A 20,839-nucleotide genomic window follows, 5' to 3' on the forward strand; every position below is an offset into this window, starting at 1 on the left:
CTGAGATCTCCTTACAAGTTTGTTTCTCAATTTCCCTCTGACTATTAGGGGGTCTATCATACAATCCCAATAAGGTGATCATCCCTTTCCTATTTCTCAGTTCCACCCAAATAACTTCCCTGGATGTATTTCCAGGAATATCCTCCCCCAGCACAGCTGTAATGCTATCCCTTATCAAAAATGCCACTCCCCCTCCTCTTTTGCCTCTCTTTCGATCCTTCCTGTAGCATTTGTATCCTGGAACATTAAGCTGCCAGTCCTGCCCATCCCTGAGCTATGGTTCTGTAATTGCTATGATATCCCAGTCCCATGTTCCTAACCATGCCCTGAGTTCATCTGCCTTCCCTGTTAGGCCCCTTGCATTGAAATAAATGCAGTTTAATTTATTCGTCCTACCTTGTCCCTGCCTGCCCTGACTGTTTGATTCACTTCTGTTCTCAACTGTACCAGTCTCAGATTGATCTCTTTCCTCATTATCTCAGTGGGTCCTACCTCCCACCTTACAAGTTTAAATCCTCCTAAGCAGTTCTAGCAAATTTCCCTGCCAGTATATTAGTCCCCTTCCAATTTAGGTGCAATCCGTCCTTCTTGTACAGGTCACTTCTATCCCAAAAGATATTCCAATGATACAAAAATGTGAATCCTTCACCCATACACCAGATCCTCAGCCATGCATTCATCTGCTCTATCCTCCTATTCCTGCTCTCACTAGCTCGTAGCACCGGGAGTTGTCCAGATAGTACTACTCTTGAGGAACTCCTTTTTAAATTTCTGCCCAACTCTCTGTAATCTCCCTTCAGAGTCTCAACCTTTTCCCTTCCAATGTTGTTGGTTCCAATGTGGACAATGACCTCCTGCTGGCCCCTCTCTCCCGTGAGAACATTCTGCACCCTCTCTGAGACATCCTTGATCCTGGCACCAGGGAAACAACACACCATTCTGTTTTTTCTCTGCTGGCCACAGAAACGTCTGTCTGTATCTCGGACTACAGAATCCCCTAACAAAATTGATCTCTTGGAAGCCGACGTACCCCTCGTTGCATTAGAGCCAGTCTCAATACCAGAAACTTGGCTGTTTGTGCTACGTTCCCTTGAGAATCCATCACCTCCTACATTTTGCAAAACAGCATACCTGTTTGAAATGGGTATATCCACAAAAGACTCCTACCATAGGTGCTCACCTCTCTTCTCCTTCCTGGAGTTAATCCATCTATGTGACTGTATCTGAGACTTTCCCCCCTTCCTATAACTGCAACATACTGTTGCTGTTGCAAATTCCTCATCGCTTCTATCTGTCTCTCCAACCCATCCACTCGATCTGATAAGACTCGCATCCAACAGCATTTATGGCAGATATAATCCGCAGTAACCCTTAAACTCTCTTTAAACTCCCACATCTGACAAGAAGTACATATCACTGCAAAGGCCATTTTTGCTCTTTCACAATCTACAGACCCAGAAAATAACACCGTCTTATTCCTCTACAAAACAATGCACCAGGTTAAATTAATAGCTGTGGCTTATATTTTAAGTTTAATCAAGAGACTTATCTCCAAAAACATATAATCAAGAAAGAACCCATTGTACTCACTAATGTAGCCTTTCTCTTGGACAGACTTAAAACAACAATTAACTTATCGGATTCTGTGCTGTGAACTTCGCCCAAACAGGTTCCTCCAAGATTAGTTGTGAAATTCACTGTTTGTTAATTTTCCCAGATGAACTCCAATGTCCAGCGACACATGAATTCAAAAACAGCAAAGAGAGTAACTCTGCAGGTTCTCTCTCTCTCTCTCTTTCTCCTGCACTGTCCTCACCATGTGCTTCCTTTGTCTGCTCTTCTCCCTTTTAAAACTGCTGTTGTTTTGACTTTTTTTCCCAAAGTTCCAAAACAATGCAAAAGTATATAAAACAGTAATTGCTGCTCCTGGAATTCGAGGAAATCACCTCCAGCACCTAAAATACCTCAAAAAAAGGAGCAGCTCTTACAGCTAGAAATTTTTCCCATCCTCCATCTTGGATTACCCAGAATCCTATTTCTAAGGTGGAAGAATGGCACTAAATAAATTGCTATTTAGGCAGACAGTGCAAACCTGATGGCTCCAATTTCAACCCTGCTGTCACCTTCATCTAGTCCATTTCTGACTTCTCCCTTCTCTTCCTCGACATCTCTGTTTCCATTTCTGGGCATAGGCTGACCACCAATATGCACTACAAACTCACCAACTCCCATAGTTGCCTTGACTATATAACCCTTACAGCCTGCTTCCTGTAAGGATTCCATTTCATTCTCCCAATTTCTCCTTCTCTGTCACATCAGTTCTAAAAATGCCATCTGTGGCATTGGGGAGGCATCTCAGAAACATCCACGTTTTCCCTCAACTGAGAATTATCCACACTGTGGTTGACATGGCCCTCAGCCAGGTCCAACCCATTTCCTGCACTTCAGCACTCACCCCTTTTTCTTCCCTCCCATAACAGGGACCCTGGTCCTCATTTACCATCCCACCAGCATCCACATCCAAAGGATGATAAAGTGCCATTTTCGTCATCTCCACTAGGATGCGACCACCAGACAGATTCCCGTCTCCTCTCTTGTCAGCATTCCATAGGGACCATTCTCTCTAGGACACCTTGGTTCTCTCCTCTTCCATTCCCAACATCCTGCCACATCTCTGTAGCACCTTCCCATGTAATCACAGAACGTGTAATACCTGCCTGTTTACCTACTCCCTTCTCACTATCTAAGGCCCCAACAAACCTTCTAGGTGAAGCAACAATTTACCTGCACTTTATTCAATCTAGTCTACTGTGTTTAATGCTCACAATGTGGACTGTTCTGCAGTGGGAAAATGAAAAACCGACTGGGTGACTGTTTTAAAGAACTACATTCTATCTGTAAAAATTACCCTGAGCTTCCTGTTTCATGATACTACAACACACCACTGTGTTCCCACATCAACATTTCTGACACAGGCCTGTTGCAGTGTTCCAGCAACCCTAAGCGCAGGTCATACTCTCAACGGCATCTCATTTTTAGCTTGGATACTCTGTGACCTTCAGGACTCAATAATGAGTTCAATAATTTTAGAACATGAACACCTTATTCCTTGAGTTTTACCTAATCTGACACCCATTATATGGGTGTCATTATATGGACTGCCTTACGCAGATAACACATTTTCACCTACTTATGGGTCTCCATTATCAGCTTTTCTTTCTCCCTGCCTTACCAATATCCATCCCTTTGTCTGACTAACTTGTTGTGCTTTTCGAGCACCACACTCTCGTTTCCAATATCCATCCCTTTGTCTGCCTAACTGCTGTTCTTTGAGGAGAAAGTGAGGTCTGCAGATGCTGGAGATCAGAGCTGGAAATGTGTTGCTGGAAAAGCGCAGCAGGTCAGGCAGCATCCAGGGAACAGGAGAATCAACATTTCGGGCATAAGCCCGAAACGTCGATTCTCCTGTTCCCTGGATGCTGCCTGACCTGCTGCGCTTTTCCAGCAACACATTTCCAGCTAACTGCTGTTCTTACTGTCTGGGCTCCTTCCCCAAAATAAACCCATCTTCAGCATATATACCACCTTTTCTTACCTATTATTAGTTCAGAAGAAGGATCACTTGACCTGAAACTTTCTCCAAAGATGGTGCCAGGCCTGAGTTACTCCAGCAATTTCTGGTTTTGCCCATAAAATAATGTTGATAAAGGCATGAACCCTTTTCAGTTAGAAACCATTTGGCGATGTTCTGTGAATAATAATAGGTATTTTGCTGTTCTGACCAAAGGCACAGTTATGGATTTAAATTTAGGAGGTCTTGAGAAAAACCATTTACAAGAAATATGACCAGCTGCACATTGATTACTCAGATGAACACAGTACAAATGCTGGGCACACACACCTGTCGAATACTGATCGCATCAAGCTGCTGAGGAAGGGAATGTTTGCGGCCTCCTCGCGCTGGCTTTTCTAACATGTCACAACTTGCCTCACCATTTTCCACTATCAGCTCATCATCTTCACCCACAGATTCTAAGCGGCTCCCTCCGCCTGTCAAAAAAGCAGAGTGAGAATCAGAGAGGAAATTGTATGCATTTGATAGAGAAATTTAGTTAGCAGCCTATGTCAGGGATTTGGGTTGATCCCTACAATTTTGTGGCAATTAATTTATGGAGCTGTATGCCCAAGTTCATACAATGCTTTTTTGACAAGAAAGATTTGCAGAAGCATGGATTTAGAAATGAGCCCAGTTTCTCAGTTACAATGTGATCGTTGAGCTGCAAACATCAACAGTGCAATTAATGCAGATAAAGCATGGCTATGTCAGAGTTTCAGACAAATAGGGATGGACTATCAATGCTGGCCAACCAGCAGTGCCCAAGTCCCACAAATGAACAAGTGTCAGTCCAATCTGTTAGGGTGAAGCACTAGTCCAGACAACCCATTTGGAACCCAGAATAATTCCAGTGTTGAAGAATGAATCTAAAGATAAAACAAACATGAATTCTAATTGGTACTATTCCTTGAGAAGATGCAACAAAACAGAACAAGTGACTCAATGTAGCCATTTCTCATGTAGTATTTGTTTTATTGTTAAATAAAAATTACAAATTAGAAAATGATACATTTACACAAAAACATTCAAGACATTTTTACACAAGATGCAGTTTCAGACAAATTCACAAACAGATGTAATTCAGATAATCACCAGATGAAATTAATATGTGAATGAAAGTGTCATGGAGTGAGGTAGCAGCCTTAACAATTACAAAATGCTTCTGTTCTGCAGCTGAATTTGAAACAAGTTCATCTCAAGCAAAAGATTATGCTTTACATATGATTAAATGCCAGTTCTAAACCAGAAAAGTAGCCATTAGACATCTGTATAAAGGAAGATCATTAGCAACTTACTTTTACAAAACTACAGAAACCCAATGACTGCTAACACTTTGTTACCCATCTGCTCCTCCAATCACAGGCTGCTTTTCTCCAACATTTACAGCTAATAGCTAGTTGACCTATCAGCAGTAAAAGTGGGAGATGAACAGTTATTAGAGGAGCAGCTTCCTCCCCACTTCTCTCCGTTCTATTTCTCCAATTGGTCACCCAATGACTGAATTTTCCAGATGAATTTGGGACATGTGGAGCAAATTTAACTTCCAATCCTCATGTATTTTGATAATTGGTGGCCATGGGACGTTTAATGTTCTGAGAGAGGAGAGGGGAAGAATTGAATTGAGTCAAGCAGTATACTGGGGGAGGGTTGTGTGGAATGTAACTCTAATACCCAACAATATCCCAGTTTTCTATAACGTACAGAAACACTGGATAAATTTTTATACACTTGGCATGTCTCTTACCTCCAGATGTAATTTTCTCAGAATTGAAGTTACTTGAAATTATTCAAGGATAAGTTGCATGTGGTTTAGAACGTGTTGCATCTTACGCATTTTTGGCTCAGTGCTAGTTGCATAGAGCTTTTGTTTTGGAGGGTTTTTCAATATAAGGTGTCCTCTCATCTAATCCTATCCCCACCTTACCATGTGCCATTCCCAGAACAACCCGTCAATGAAGTATGTCCCAGAATTGTCTGGTATCCCTGACACTGGTGCTATCTTAATAGGCCATTGCACATCCAGTCAAGCACTATTAGTCTGGGGTCACACTGTATGATTCCTGACATTTGCCTCTGACAAGGTAGAGGAGGACAGTTTGGTGCCCCACTTTTGTGGATGGGCCCCTGGAAAACCTGCTGGATGGGGTGCTCCATAGGCATTATGTCCTCTTTCTCTGGACAAGCAGAGGAGGCCATAACATTAGACCCTGCCAGCCTGGTCCAAAGTTTCCATCTGGATCAGTGCAGTCTCAGCTAAACACATGAACAAGGACCAAAAGTAGGCCATTCAGCCCTTTGAGCCTACTCTGCCATTCAATAAGATCACAGCTGATCTGATTTTAACCTCAACTCTACATTCCTGCGTATTCCCAATAATGTTTCATCCCCTTCATAATCAAGAATGTATCAACATCTGCCTTAAAAATATTTAACGATTCCACTGTCTTTTAAAGAAGGGAATTCCAATGACTCATAACCCTCTGAAAGGAAAAACAGTTTCCTCATCTCTGTCTTAACTGGGCGCTCTGTCGTTTTTAAACTATGACTCCTAGTTTTACATTCTCTCAAGGAAACATGCTTTCAGCATTGACCTGGTCAAGATCCATCAGGATATTGTATGTTTAAAATAAATGACCTCTGACTCTTCTAAACGCCACAGGATACAGGCCTAGCTTGTTTAGCATTTCCTCATAAGGCAATTCACTTATTCCAAGAAATAGTCTAGTAAACATCTGAACAGTTTCTAATAGATTAACATCCTTCTAGAAATATGGCAACCAGTACCAAACTCTGCATGTGGTTTCACCAATTCCCATAAAACTGAAGCATAACATCCTTGCATTCAATTCCCCTCGCAATAAATCATAATATTCTATTAGTTTTCCTGATTACTTGCTGAATCTGCATTCTAACCTTCAGTGTCTATCTCAAGGAATGCACAGCAATGTAGTAGGAGGGTCAATGACTCTGCAGGCATAAGTTCCTCCATGAGACTTAGCGGGAGGTGGGTACAGCAGCGGACATAAAGTGAGTGAGAGATATTTGAGGGAATGTTGTGGCACTTATGCCAGCAGAGTGGAAAAGGTAATTGATCCTCTTCTTACATTGCTGTGCATTCCTCCACAACAAACAAACACATGGTTAACAAAACACTGATAATGGCAGTAAGTACATTGCCTACCTTGAGATCTGCTCCTGAATTTTGTTACACTGCCGCCTGGTGTTGGACTTCGACAACTGAACTGAGGCATTTCTACACGCTCATGGTAATCGCCTTTCTCAGTTTCTGAAGCCTGGTGTACAAGGCCAAAAAATACAAAAATAGTAAGTAAAAGAAAGCCACTTGCTTTTATGCAGCAATTTTCATGACCTCGAGGGATCAAAGCACTTCCGTGACAATGAAATACTTTTGAGGTGCAGCCTCTGTGGAAGCATATCAGTCAATTTATGCACAATGTGTTCCCACAGGATAATGTAAACTTGCAATTTAATTAAGGAATGAATATTGACCAGGATACCAAGGAAGAGCTCCCACTCTCTTCATGATTGCATAAGTGGGAGGGTGATGCATCAGTTTAAAGTCTCTCCTGTAAAACAACACCTCAAGCATTGCAGCACTACCTCTGTATTAAACTGGAGGTTTATCCTTGATTTTTCAACTGGTACTTGAAATGGTAATTGAACACACAACCTTCTGACTTAGAACTACAGTTGGTACCTAATGGCTGCTAATCGCGATCATAATCATGTCTTTCATTTTTATTGAGTTTATACCCCTTTACTTTGATTAATTTACTTTATATTAAAGAACATTATCACACATAGTTTGTTAAGAAATATTCAAGAAGAGACTATACGTTGCTCATAATAGCCATAGTAAAATACTGCAGAGAGTGGAACTTCATTAGACTAGACAGCATGTCAACTTTAATAATTTCTTTACAGAACACATGAGAGATGAGATGTCATTCCACAATAAAATAATATTTTGTAGCTGTCACCCTAGATGAAAATTTTGATTTCACTTCAATTTTAAGCATTGTGCATTTGCTCATTCTCATTTTATGGAACATAGAACATAAAACAATACAACACAGTACAGGCCCTTTGGCCCTCAATGTTGTGCTGACCTTTTATCCTATTCTGAGATCAAACTAACCTATAAACCCTTCAATTTACTATCATCCATGTGCCTATCCAAGAGTGGCTTAAATGTCCCTAATGTATCTGACTCTAATACCACCGCTGGCAGTGCATTCCACACATCCACCACTCTCTGTGTAAAGAACCGACCTCTGACATCTCCCCTAAACCTTTCTCCTATCAACCTTAAAATTATGCCTTCTTGAGATAGCCATTTCCACCATGGAAAAAAGTCTCTGACTATGCATTCTGTCTATGCCTCTCAGCATCTTGTACACCTCCATCAAGTGATCTCTTACCCTTCTTCACTCCAATGAGAAATGACCTAGCTCCCCCAACCTTTCTTCATAAGACATACCCTCCGTTCCAGGCAGCATCCTGGTAAATCTCCTCCGCACTCTCTCTAAAGCTTCCACATCCTTCCGATAATGAGACGACCAGAACTGAACACAATATCCCGAGTACGGTCTAACCAGAGCTCTATAGAGCTGCAGCATAACCTCATGGCTCTTAAACTCAATCCCCCTGCTAATAATGGCCAATACACCATATGCCTTCTTAACAACCCTATCAACTTCGGTGGCAACTTTGAGGGATCTATGGACATGGACCCCAAGATCCTTCTGTTCCTCCACACTGTCAAGAATCCTGCCTTTAACAGTGTATTCTGCATTCAAATTCAACCTTCCAAAATAAATCACTTCTCACTTTTCCAGGTTGAACTCCATTGCCACTTCTCAGACGAATTCTGCATCTTATCAATGTCCTGTTGCTACCTACAATAGACCTCCACACTATCTACCACTCCACCAACCTTCAAGTAATTTATAAAAATCACAAAGAGCATAAACTAAAACTAGTACAACTAACCTACTAATAATTACATATAAAAACAACAGTCTCAACCAAATACAAGGCACTTAGTGAGGGGCTCTACCCCTGCCCACAGGGGGCACTTACATCTCTCAAAAACACCTTCACAACTCCTTCCAGCTTGAGCCGCAGCCCAGGCTCAGGCCAAAATAAGGAGAGAAGAAAAAAATTTTAACAAGGAAATTAAAAGTAGACACTCTACCCATCCCCAAATATACATTAACATCCATTAATATCAGACAAAAAGTCAGCAATGTTTTCTTTAAGAAAAGGTAAGAGAGAAAATGAAAAAGAAACATTATTGTCCACATCCTTTAAGTTATCTGATCTATTTTAAAGAGTCCAAAAAATGTTTCACTTTATCTGAAGAGTCGAATGAGTGCACAGACCCCATCATAAGTGAAACAAAGCACTGCCAGAAACCTCAGGGAATATTGGATACCAAGGTCTCTTAGCCTTCTTTTGGCTATCAAAGGGCTTCCTTTTATGAATAACAGCTGCAGAGAAGTCCTGAAAAAAGTCTTGGATCCTTCATAATGTAGGACCTGTGGATCCTTTCCCTTTATTCTGGAGGCTTCCATAACTTTAAATTTGTCACTGTAACTGTGGAGCCACACTAGGACCATTCGAGGGTGCTGGTCTGAGCTGAGCCTGCGCACAGCGACTGGATGGCCCTCTCAATTTTCACCTTGTCCGACGTGGTCTCCAGGCCAAGGAATTGCAGCAGCCCGCATTCAAAGAAGCTCGCTGGCTGGCCACCTTCTACTCCCTCCGACAACCCCATAATGTGGAGATTCTCCCGCCTACCTCTGTTCTCGAGATCATCGGCGTGTTCCAGTAAGGTAAGGACCTGCTTCTCCAGTACTCAAATCCTTTTCTTTGAAGAGTCGATCGTGCTCTCCGAAGCTGTGGTCCTTCTTTCAACTTCTTCCTTTTGGCGTCCAAGATCTTCCAGCTGCTCCTCGTGCTTGTGGAGCATGGCCGCGATCAGGTCCACCTACTGTGGAACATCTCCTCAACTGATGACTTGATCATGTCTTGCAGTTTAGCAAACTCCGTAGCCAGGGCCTGGTGGGTGAGTGAAGCCAATAGACTAGTGGAGGAAGCTACAGCCACGGCCGCGGAAGTGTTTGATGATTCCAGTGAGTGTCCCGTGTGTTGGGACTTGTTGGAACCTTTGCCTTTTGTCATATTTCTTTATAGGATATTGGAAAAGTTCTATAACTCTTTAAATGCTGAATTTTCACAGAAATAACTTGAATGGGGAGGTGAGAGTGGTACTTTGCCTGAGTTGAGTTGCAGAGCTCAGCAAAGCAGACTTCTCAGATCGCTGCCATCTTGGATCCCCTTCTTGAAATCTTTCATGCTTTGGCCTCAGCTGCCTTCTGTGGTAGAAACTTCTATGGGCTAACCACTCTTGGGGTGAAGACATTTCTCATTATTTCAGTCCTAAATGGCTTAACTCATATCCTTAAACTGTGACCCCATGGTTCTGGATTCCACAGTTTTCTGAAATATCCTTCCTGCATTAACCGTACCTAAACATATTAAAATTTTATAGGTTTCTATGAGATCCCCCCTCATTCCTTTAAACTCCAGTGAACATGGGCCTAACCAATCCAGTCTCTCTTCATACATCAGACCTATCATCACAGGAATCAGTTTGGGAAACTTTTGTACCACTCCCTCCAGAGCCAGAACATCCTCCTCAGATAAGGAGACCAAAACTGCACTGGTTTTAGCAAGGCTAAGTATGAGAAGATTCTAGCAGGTAACATAAAAGAGAATCCAGAAATCTCCTACAAGCATATGAATAACAAAAGGCTGGTTAAAAAGAGGAGTACAGCTGAGTAGAGACCGAGAAAAGGCTTTGTTTGGAGGAACAGGGTATGGCTGATATATTGAAGCATACTTTGTGACTGTCTAAACCAAGAAAATAGATGCTGCCACATCATAGTGATGGACTAAAAAATTGGAAAGAGGATGTATTTGAAACTCTCACTAATCTTGAAGTTAACAAATCACCAGACCAGATGAGATGCACCCAATGACACTGACAGAAACAACAGTGGAAGTTGTGAAGGTACTACCATAACTTTCCAAACTACCTTAGACACCGAGGACTGGAGAATTGCAAATATTACAACTTTGTTAAAAATAGGTGCAACATTAACCTAGTAACTACAGATCAGTCAGTTTAATCTTAATGGTAGGAAAGCTTTTAGGAAAGATAATTCAAAAGATGCTTAACAGATGCTTCAAAAAAATTGTTAAGGAGAGGTTGATTCAGTATCGGATAACAAGCTTATTAGACTAACTTAAAGTTATTCCTCATGGAGTAAAATGGGCAGTGGCAACATAGATGGAAAAATAGCTGAATGACAAGAAACAGAAAATAGAAGTGAACTTATGTTTTTGATCTGGAAGAGAGTACACATTAGGGTTCGCCAGTGTGGGTGTTAGGACTGCTATTTTAATATTAATGACCCAGCTTTGGGTCTGCAGGGCACAATTTCAAAATTTGCAGATAACACATACTTGGAAATAGTCATAAACTTCAAGAAGACAGACAGGTTGGTAGAATGGACAGTTAAGTGGCAAATAAAATTTAATACAGAGAAATCTAAAGGGATTAATTTTAATAGAAAAACGATGAGAGGCAATAGAAAATAAAGTGTACAGTTGTAAAAGGAATGCACAGGAACTGAAACTCCCATGTACAGATTGTTCTGCTCTAGCGCGACAGTTGTGTTCCTCTGCAACCTCATGCTATAGAAAATGGTGTTATGGAAAACCACTACAGAAAATCATGCTGTAGAAGATTGCTATAGAAAACTGCTATACCCATTCAGTTGAAAGTTTGCATTATCCAAACAGTGTCCACAATTTGTCAATTGCGTTATAGCCAATTTGCGCTGACGAAATGTGCGTTATAGCAGAATGACTTACACATGTATGTGTGAAAATCATTGAAGGTGGCAGGTGGTTGAGAAAAGTGATCAAAACATACTGGTTCTTGAGTTTTATATGGGAACAAAAGCACGAACAAGATAATAAAGCTGCAAAAAATACTGATTCAGCCTTGAGCGGAGTACTTTCAGAAAGATGTGACGATGCTGGAGAAGTTGCAGAAAAGATTTAAGAGAATAGTTCCATCAATGAAGAACTTCAGTTATGTGGATAGATTGGAAAGGCAGATACTGTTCTTCTTGAAGAAGGCAAGATTCAGAGAATATTTGAGGTTTTAAAATCCTTAAGGGTCGAGACAAATTTGTTAGTGAGAAATTGTGCCCCTTGGCAAAAGGGTTGAAGACAGGAGGACACCAATTTAAGGTGTCTCTCTAAACAAGCAATGGTGACATGTTGAAAAACATTTTTCACACACTAAGTGGTTATGATTTGGAATTCACTGTCTGAGAGCATGGCAGAGGCAGATTTCAATCGTATAATTGGAACCAAGTCAGCACTATGGCAGATTACAAATAGGCTGAATGGTTACAGCACAGGAAGCCATTCTAATATTCTATAACTTCTAAGATATTCTGTACCAGACTTTCAGCTTATATTATTGTAGGGGGCAAAGTGTTAAACATGGATTATTTATATTGTACAACTTCTGTTGTGATTAGAATACCATGTATTGGCTTTACTTTTTAGAATGTATATTCAACCAAATGATTACTCCATTTATCAGTGTACAAACAGCAAGTTTCATAATTCGCAATGAAAGATTGTAATGATTTTCTGTCCTATCACATTCTGTAATGGAAAATTCTCTGACATGAAAGTTTCTGCCTTTTAAACAGTGGCTTCTTTTGATTAGTGAAAATAATGTAATTGTATCATAAACAAAGGGTGATGTTAATTTGGGTTCATGTAGACAATATTAATTTTCTTGAAGTTCTATTAACTGAAGTGAACAGCTAAAAAATCCCATTAAGGGCAAAAAGTAAACTATTTGACTATAACATGTCTTCACCAATGGTCTTGCTTGTAAAACAAAGAGATAATAGGTTATCAGAGGTAAGTGGGAATGTGGATTTGAGGTTAGGATCATCCATGACCTTAATGAATGGCACAGCAGCCTTAAAGGGCTTGCTCCTCGTTTGTGAGTATACCAAATCTTAGTATTGACCTCCTTTTACACTAAGACCCGTCGCCCTTCAATAATTCTGGCAAGTTTATAGTTATTTTTAAAAAACTTGAGGATATATCAGGAGTGGTACCACAAGCACAAAAACAGTGCAATATAAAAGCCAATTCAAGAGCTTCACTGTTTTGAGAACAAGGCTAAACCCAAGGATAGTTTTAACTCAAAAAGCATTGCATAACAACAGTTGTGCAGCAGACAGCCGTTTTTGGTCTGGCAATCTTTAGTCCAAAATGCACAGCAGCATGTAGCATCATGGGATATTATATAAATGTGGTAAATTTGCAATCTCACAGAATTAAGTTTACCCTTCTTCATCAGAAATATCAGACAACTGAAGATGACATATCCAATTGCACCAGACCCAGTTTTGCAGTCATGATGACAGCATAAAGACACAACGTGGCAACTGAAGGAAATTCCAGGCAAATTGCTCATTACAACAAAGAGTTCAGGCGCCAGGAGATACAACCGAAAAGTAAGGAATTAAAATGGAAGTCAGCCAAAACATTTTTATGGAAACAGAACAGGAATAAGTTGGCAGTGAGGATCATTAAAATGGATAACATAAATTTTTCAAGAGAAAAGTGTTACTAGAGAGAGAAAAAAGTTAAAGAATGTGATATGTATGTGGGATTCTGATCAAAGTACTCATTGGCCAGTATCTTCCCAAATAGTTGAAGGTAACTTTGGAGGTAGAAAACTAATAGAAAACCGTCTCAAAACTCAATGGAGGCGGGCAGGCGAACGACACAATTCAGGTCTCTATTATCTGCCATTTTCTGAGATTAATTCGATTTTTCAGCCATTACTCAGGCACCTCCTCACAATGTGAAGCACCCTCCCACTAGCAGCTCATTGGGCCTTATAGGTATGGGGAGCTCATGCAATTTGATGGTCAGCAATGTGGATTCCTTGTAGCTCCCTTCTATAATGCTGAAATAGGTAGAGATCTGAAAATATCTTCAGAAACAGCTTTCCTAAACCTATAGAAGACATCCTTATCATAGAGCCCCTACAGTGTGGAAACAAGCCATTTGGCCCAACTCCACACTGGCCCTCTGAAGCATATCCCACCCAGATCCATTCCCCTACTCTATAACTCTACATTTCCCCTGACTAACACACCCAGCCTACATATCCTTGAACACTACAGGCAACTTAGCATGGCCAGTTCATCTCACCTACACAACTTTTGGACCGGGGAGGAAACCGGAGCACTGGAAGAAACCCACGTGGACATGGGGAGAATGTACAAACGCCACAGACGGTCATCCAAGGCTGGAATCGAACCCGAGTCCCTGGTGCAGTGAGGCAGCAGTACTAACCACTGAGCCACTGTGCCACCCTTGTGACAAGCTTTAAAAGTCAGAGTCTACAGTAAATGGTAAAAAAAACATTCAGACCTAGTATGGGATATGCAACAACAGCAGAATGTTTGGAACTCCCTGAAGCTGGAGCATTCTTCACTCCAAGGCAGTTACATGTTGCATTTAATGCAAATGGTCTGTTGGGGTGCTCCTGAGTCGAGATTTAGCTGAAGAGCAAACTGACATTGGACGTTCTGTGAATGATGTCGAATTCCTTGGTAATTGAAAACATTTGAAAAACAATGCAGTTTTATAGGTTGAAGGAAATACATGTACTTGCAGGTCATATCAAGCATCACCACCATAGCAAGTGGGCAGCTTGAGGCATAGAGTAAGGGAAAACAAAGGTCACAAAAGCAATTTAAAAATAAAGTGGTAGACCTAGGAACATCAAGAAGCCAAATTAAAGCCATAATGGGACATTTTAGAAACCCAAGCAGACAAGGACTAATGCAAGAAGGAAGCTAGGAGACTATTGAGGCTGGAACCACATTACTTAAACTGTGGTAAAGATAGAAAGCATTTAGTTAAAACCATAGTCAGCAGGACATGGCAGCAAATATAAATGTGACAGCAACAGGACTATGATTTAGAGTCACAGATCATTGAATCACCCTGTAAAATTGCCAAAGAAATGGGATTCATCTTATAAAACTGCAAAGGTATGAGGCAATAACAAACTCTGATTAGAACAGAAATTGTTTGTTAAAGCCTCAGGGAGTGGGATTTACTAAGAAAAGTATTTATAGAAATAGGAATAATTTATTAAGGGTACAATTGGTGGAAATCACCCAGAGATGGTGGAAGAAAGATACAAAACTTCGATTTTACTCATGGAATGCAGGAAACTTCCATTTTGACTTCAGAAATGTGGAAAAACCCTCAAGTACAGCATTGCAATGCTGCAAATTTAAAGTTTTTTATGCAAGAAGCTGAACAAATTAATACACCTCTGTATACAATAGCTGATGACTATAGTTGATGATGTAATCACTTTCCAAGGTGTAAAAGAAGCCACAAATATTTGTTAAGAAGCACCAAAAAACTTTGATAATTACTTTGGCCCTAAAACAAATAAAATTCTTGAAACAACAAGCTTTAACAGAAGGTTTAATGTACCCAGAGGAATCCATGGATGATACTAAACGTTATCTCTGCAGATTCATGGAAAAATGTGACTATGATGATTTAAAGTCCATATGAGACATAATCATTGTTGGAACTTCTATTTAGTCTTTGGTCAGATTTACCACAGTCTAAATAACATTTGACTGTAGTTGAAGCCATACAGGTGATGAATGTAATCATAGACCAGGAACAACACAGATCAATTCTAAGAGGAGAAGATCAACTTTATCACAGAAAATCAACAGAATCCATTCAACTTTTAAGATATAAAACCACAAAAACAGACGAGAAACTGCCCAGCAATTAGGACAGACACTAGAAACTAATAGTAATTGTTAGCACAGTGGAGCAAGAAACCCTCACAGGGACAAGCAGAGTCAAGCAACTTATTTTTTAAAATGCTTTATCTGTAAAACAATTGATAATTTCTAGACAGACTAGATGCAGGGAGCATATTTCTCTGGTTGAAAAGTATAGAGCCAGGGGACAGAGTCTGAGGATATGGAGTAGGTCATTTGGACTGAGATGAGTAAACATTTCATTACACAAAGGATTGTGAACCTGTGGAATAGCTGTATAGGCCACGTCTCCAGATATATTCAGGAAAGAAATATATAAACTTTTAAATTTTAAAGACAACAAGGAGTACAAGGAGAAAGTATGAATGTGGCCTTGAAATAAAGGATTAGCCATGATCATACTGAATGGTAGAACAGGCTTGAAGGGCACGTTGTAAAGTTTTTCATATTGCACTTATCAGGACAACTTGCAAGAAATAATAATACAAAGGAAAATCAACTGCTTAACAAGAAAGTACTGATTGATTAGTGAGTGGATTCTGATTGGTAGATGCATTAGCATGGGAAATGACCCAATCAATGATGACTAACAGTTAACTGCTAAGCTTTATTTACATTTTCTATTGGGCAGGTTGACTGCTTGATCAAAGCACTGTCCTGAGAAATGAAACTAATGAGTGCAAGATGAAAAAGTTTGATAATTTTTTTTACTGATACTTAAATAAATACTTTGGACTCATGCATTACATTGGGATTAGTCTTCAAAGGCTTAAATCTAATCCTTAAATGCTTCAAGAAAACTCAATGAAAAACCTTTTCTGCTGCTCTTGTTGAAAGAGGTTAATTTAAACAGGATTTCCATACCATACCTTATCAATCCACTGGCCAGTCCTAACTGGAAATTCTGAATGGGGCTCCTAATTTGTCCAATACTAACCTTTGACAATATTCTTCACCAAAGAGGCAAGACAAAGTTGACAATCAATACAATACTGACAAATAATCCTGTGATAGGCCATCTGAAGTTGTCAAGGATTGTCTATGTTTGTGTTGCCAGTAACCAGCACACCATCTATTATCTTCGTTTTCTGCCTATTAATTTCAAAGATTCCAAGGATGCTACAGAGCAGTAGTGATCTGTAATCAAAAGAAAATTTATCCTCGAAATAAAAACAAAAAGATTTGATTCCTATTTCCTTTTTACAAAAGAAATACAATGATGAATCTTCACTTGGAAGATCTAAGGAATGTGTCCACTTGAAGAAAATCCAAACTGCTACATAAAAGACGCAATAGAAACCCATCATTTTCTAGATCAATGATTTGAAAATTATTGGTATGTTACATCTTTTGGATAAAGAATTTTCAGGACAGAAGAGGTAACTTCAATGAAGACAACTTGACAGCAGAGTAGGAAAAACTAAGGAAATGATTATGGCTGATAACTTTGTTTTAAAAATTTGCTTTGCTCAAGTGCTTGTCATGCAACAATTCTTCAGAGCACAGTGCAACATCTGACAATAAAGTGAATGCTGACAGAGGCAAAGCAAAGGATGGAACAACATACACATGTACAGTACACTAATTCTATGCAAGAATAATTAACCAAAAGAAATTTCAAATGACACATCTATAAGTCATCAGAATTTAAATGAGAATCTAAATTAGCTGATGACATAAAGATAGGTAGGAAAGCGAGTTGTGAAGAGGGCTTAAGGAGCCCATGAAGAGATAGATTGGTTAGGCAACTGAGCAAAGATCTAGAAAATGGAATACAACGTGGGAAAATGAAAAGAAGGTGCAAAACCTGACCTACTCTTAGGAAATAAGGAGGGCAGGTGACTGAGGTGTCAGTGGGGGAGCACTTTGGGGCCAGTGACCATAATTCTATTAGTTTTAAAATAGTGATAGAATAGGATAGACAGGATCTAAAAGTTAAATTCTAAATTCAACTAAATTGGAGGAAGGCTACTTTTGACAGCATTAGGTCAGAACTTTCAAAAGCTGATTGGAGGCAGATGTTCGCAGGTAAAGGATGACTGAAAATGGGAAGCCTTCAAAAATGAGAGTCCAGAGACGTTGTATTCCTGTTAGGGTGAAAGGCAAGGCTGGTATGTGCAGGGAATGCAAGATGACTAGAGAAATTAAGATTTTGGTTAAGAAAAAGAAGGAAGCATATGTTAGTTATAGACAGCAGTGTTCAAGTGAATCTTAAGAAGAGCATTAAGGCAGTAGTAGTATACTTAAAGAGGGAAATCAGAAGGGCAAAAAGGGGACATGAGTTAGTTTTGGCAAATAGGGTTAAGGAAAATCCAAAGGGATTTTATAAATACAAATAAGAAGGTAACTAGGGATAGAATAGGGCCCCTCAAAGATCATCAAGGCAGCCTATGTGTGGAGCCGCAGGAGATGTGAGAGATACTAAACGAGTATTTTGCATCAGTGTTTGCCGTGGAGAAGGGCATGGAAGATATAGAATGTGAGGATATCTTAAAAAAGTGTCCATATTACAGAGGAGGTGGTGCTGGGTGTCTTGAAACGCATAAAAGTGAATAACTCCCCAACAGCTGATCAGGTGCACTCTAGAACTCTGTGGAAAGCTCGGGAAGTAATTGCAGGGATATTGTTGTTGGGATATTTATATCATCAGTAGTCACAGGTGAGGTGCCAGAAGACTGGAGGTTGGCTAATGTTGGGCCATTATTTAAGAAAGGTGGTAAGGAAAAGCCAGGAAATTATAGATCAGTGAGCCTGACATCAGTGGTGGGCAAGTTCACAGAATCATAGAATCCCTACAGTGTGGAAACAGGCCCTTCGGTCCAACTAGTCTGCATCGACCCTCTGAAGAGTGACCCATTCACCTAGAGTCATAGAGATGTACAGCATGGAAACAGACCCTTTGGTCTAACCTGTCCATGCCGATCAGATATCCCAACCCAATCTAGTCCCACCTGGCAGCACCCAGCCCATATCCCTCCAAAACCTTCCTATTCATATAACCATCCAAATGCCTCTTAAATGTTGCAATTGTACCAGCCTCCACCACTTCCTCTGGCAGCGATTCCACCTACCCCATTACACTACATTTTAACCCTGACTAATGCACCAAACCTGATTACTATGGGCAATGTAGCATGGCCAATTCACCTAACCTGTGGACCTTTGGATTTGGATTGTGGGAGGAAACTGGAGCACCCAGAGGAAACCCAAGCATACAAGGAAAGAATGTGCAAACTCCACACAGACAGTTGTCCGAGACTGGAATCGAACCCGAGTCCCTGGCGCTGTGAGGCAGCAGTGCTAACACTGAGCCACTGTGCCACCCATAATTACAGAGGAGTTGTTGGAGGGAATCCTGAGGGACAGGATTTACATGTATTTGGAAAGGCAAGGATGGATTAAGGAAGGGCTAATGCCCGAAACGTCGATTCTCCTGCTCCTTGGATGCTGCCTGACCTGCTGCGCTTTTCCAGCAACACATTTTCAGCTCTGATCTCCAGCATCTGCAGTCCTCACTTTCTCCTTTACAAGGATGTTGCCAGGGTTGGAGGATTTGAGCTATAGGGAGAGGCTGAACAGGCTGTGATTATTTTCCCTGAGAGTCAGAGGCTGAGGGGTGACCTTATAAGAGGTTTACATAATTATGACAGGCTAAGGGGTGGGGGAATCCAGAACTAGAGGGCATAGGTTTAGGGTGAGAGGGGAAAGATATAAAAGGGACCTAAGGGGCAACTTTTTCACACAGAGGGTGGTGCGTGTATGGAATGAGCTGCCAGAGGAAGTGGTAGAGGCTGGTACAATTGCAACATTTAAGAGGCATTTGAATGGGTATATGAATAGGAAGAGTTGAGAAGGATATGGACCAAGTGCTGGCAAATGTGTCTGGATTAGGTTAGGACATCTGGTCAGCATGGACAGGTTGGACCAAAGGGTCTGTTTCTGTGCTGTACATCTCTATGACTCTAAAACATTTCAGCCAAATGATGAGAGTTGTAGAGCTCTTAGATAGAGAGATCTGAGTGTCCTAGAAGGTTAGTATGCAGGTGCAGCTAGTAATCAGGAATGAGAACAGAATGTTATAGCCTACTGTGAGGAGAATTGAATGCAAGAGTAGACAGGCTCTGCCTGAATTACACAGGGCCATTGGTGAGACCGCATCTGAAGTACTCTGTACAATACTGGTCACCATTTGTAGGAAAGGATATTAATATATTGGAAGCAGTTCACAGAAGGTTTACTGGACTAATACTTGGAATGAGTGAATGAAGACCAGACATGCTAAGCCTGTATCTTTTGGAGTTTAGAAGAGTCAGAAGTGACTTAATTGACAATATAAGATCCTGTGGGGATTTGACTGGATGGCTATCAAAAGGATATTTCCTCTTGTGGGAGAATCTAGGACTAAGAGTCATAAATAAGGGCTCGCCCATTAAAGATAAAGATGAGGAAAATGTTTTTCTCAAAGAAGGTTGAGAGCGTTTGGAATTCCTTTCCAAAAAAGGCAGTGATGATTGAAGTCTGAAATAAAAACAGAAGGTGTTAGGAAAACTCAACAAATCTGGTTGCACTTGTGAAAAGATAAACAGAGTTAATGTTTTGAGTCCGATATGACTCTTCTTCAAAACTGAAAGGCACTGTAAGAAAATCCCACAGTGGAACAATCCTACAGCAGTATTTTGAGACACACATCTTGGATTCAACATTCACAACATACATTCCAGTCTTTCCATGCCTGAAATATTTGTTAGGTTTCTCAACATCTGTTTCTGCAGTTTAGCTAAAAGTAGAATGTTACAGAAGATTGAGAAACTTGTAAACATGGTTGAGTTGAAGAACTAGTAATTCCAGCGTGAGTTACTAAAGGTAAGTGCGGGAGCTGAAATGCCTGCCCTAATGAAAGTATGCCCCTGCAATCATTGACTCCCTAAAGAAATCATAGAGTCAGAGAGAAGTACAGCATGGAAACAGACCCTCCGGTCCAACCCGTCCATGCTGACCAGATATCCCAACCCAATCTAGTCCCACCTGCCAGCACCCGGCCCATATCCCTCCAAACCCTTCCTATTCATATGTCCATCCAAATGCCTCTTAAATGTTGCAATTGTATCAGCCTCCACCACATTCTTTGGCAGCTTATTCCATACACGTACCACCCTCTGCGTGGAAAAGGTGCCCCTTAGGTTTCTTTTATATCTTTCCCCTCTCACCCTAAACCTATGCCCTCTAGTTCTGGACTCCCCAACCCCAGGGAAAAGACTTT

At 40.6% G+C, this 20,839-nt stretch overlaps 1 protein-coding gene across 2 annotated transcripts in view; it reads right to left on the minus strand.

The window, feature by feature from the left end:
- pdzd2 (PDZ domain containing 2) overlaps positions 1-20,839 on the minus strand; it is a 420,957-nt gene that overhangs the window by 157,951 nt on the left and 242,167 nt on the right. For both annotated transcript variants that reach the window (XM_043687429.1, XM_043687436.1), the window contains 2 exons: positions 6,798-6,909; positions 3,902-4,050 (listed from right to left, as the gene is read on the minus strand). In XM_043687429.1, the coding sequence (XP_043543364.1) occupies positions 3,902-4,050; positions 6,798-6,909 (261 nt within the window). The remainder of the gene's footprint in view (positions 1-3,901; positions 4,051-6,797; positions 6,910-20,839) is intronic.

This window comes from Chiloscyllium plagiosum, chromosome 1 (assembly GCF_004010195.1).
Source record: "Chiloscyllium plagiosum isolate BGI_BamShark_2017 chromosome 1, ASM401019v2, whole genome shotgun sequence".
Classification (NCBI taxonomy): Eukaryota; Metazoa; Chordata; class Chondrichthyes; order Orectolobiformes; family Hemiscylliidae; genus Chiloscyllium; species Chiloscyllium plagiosum.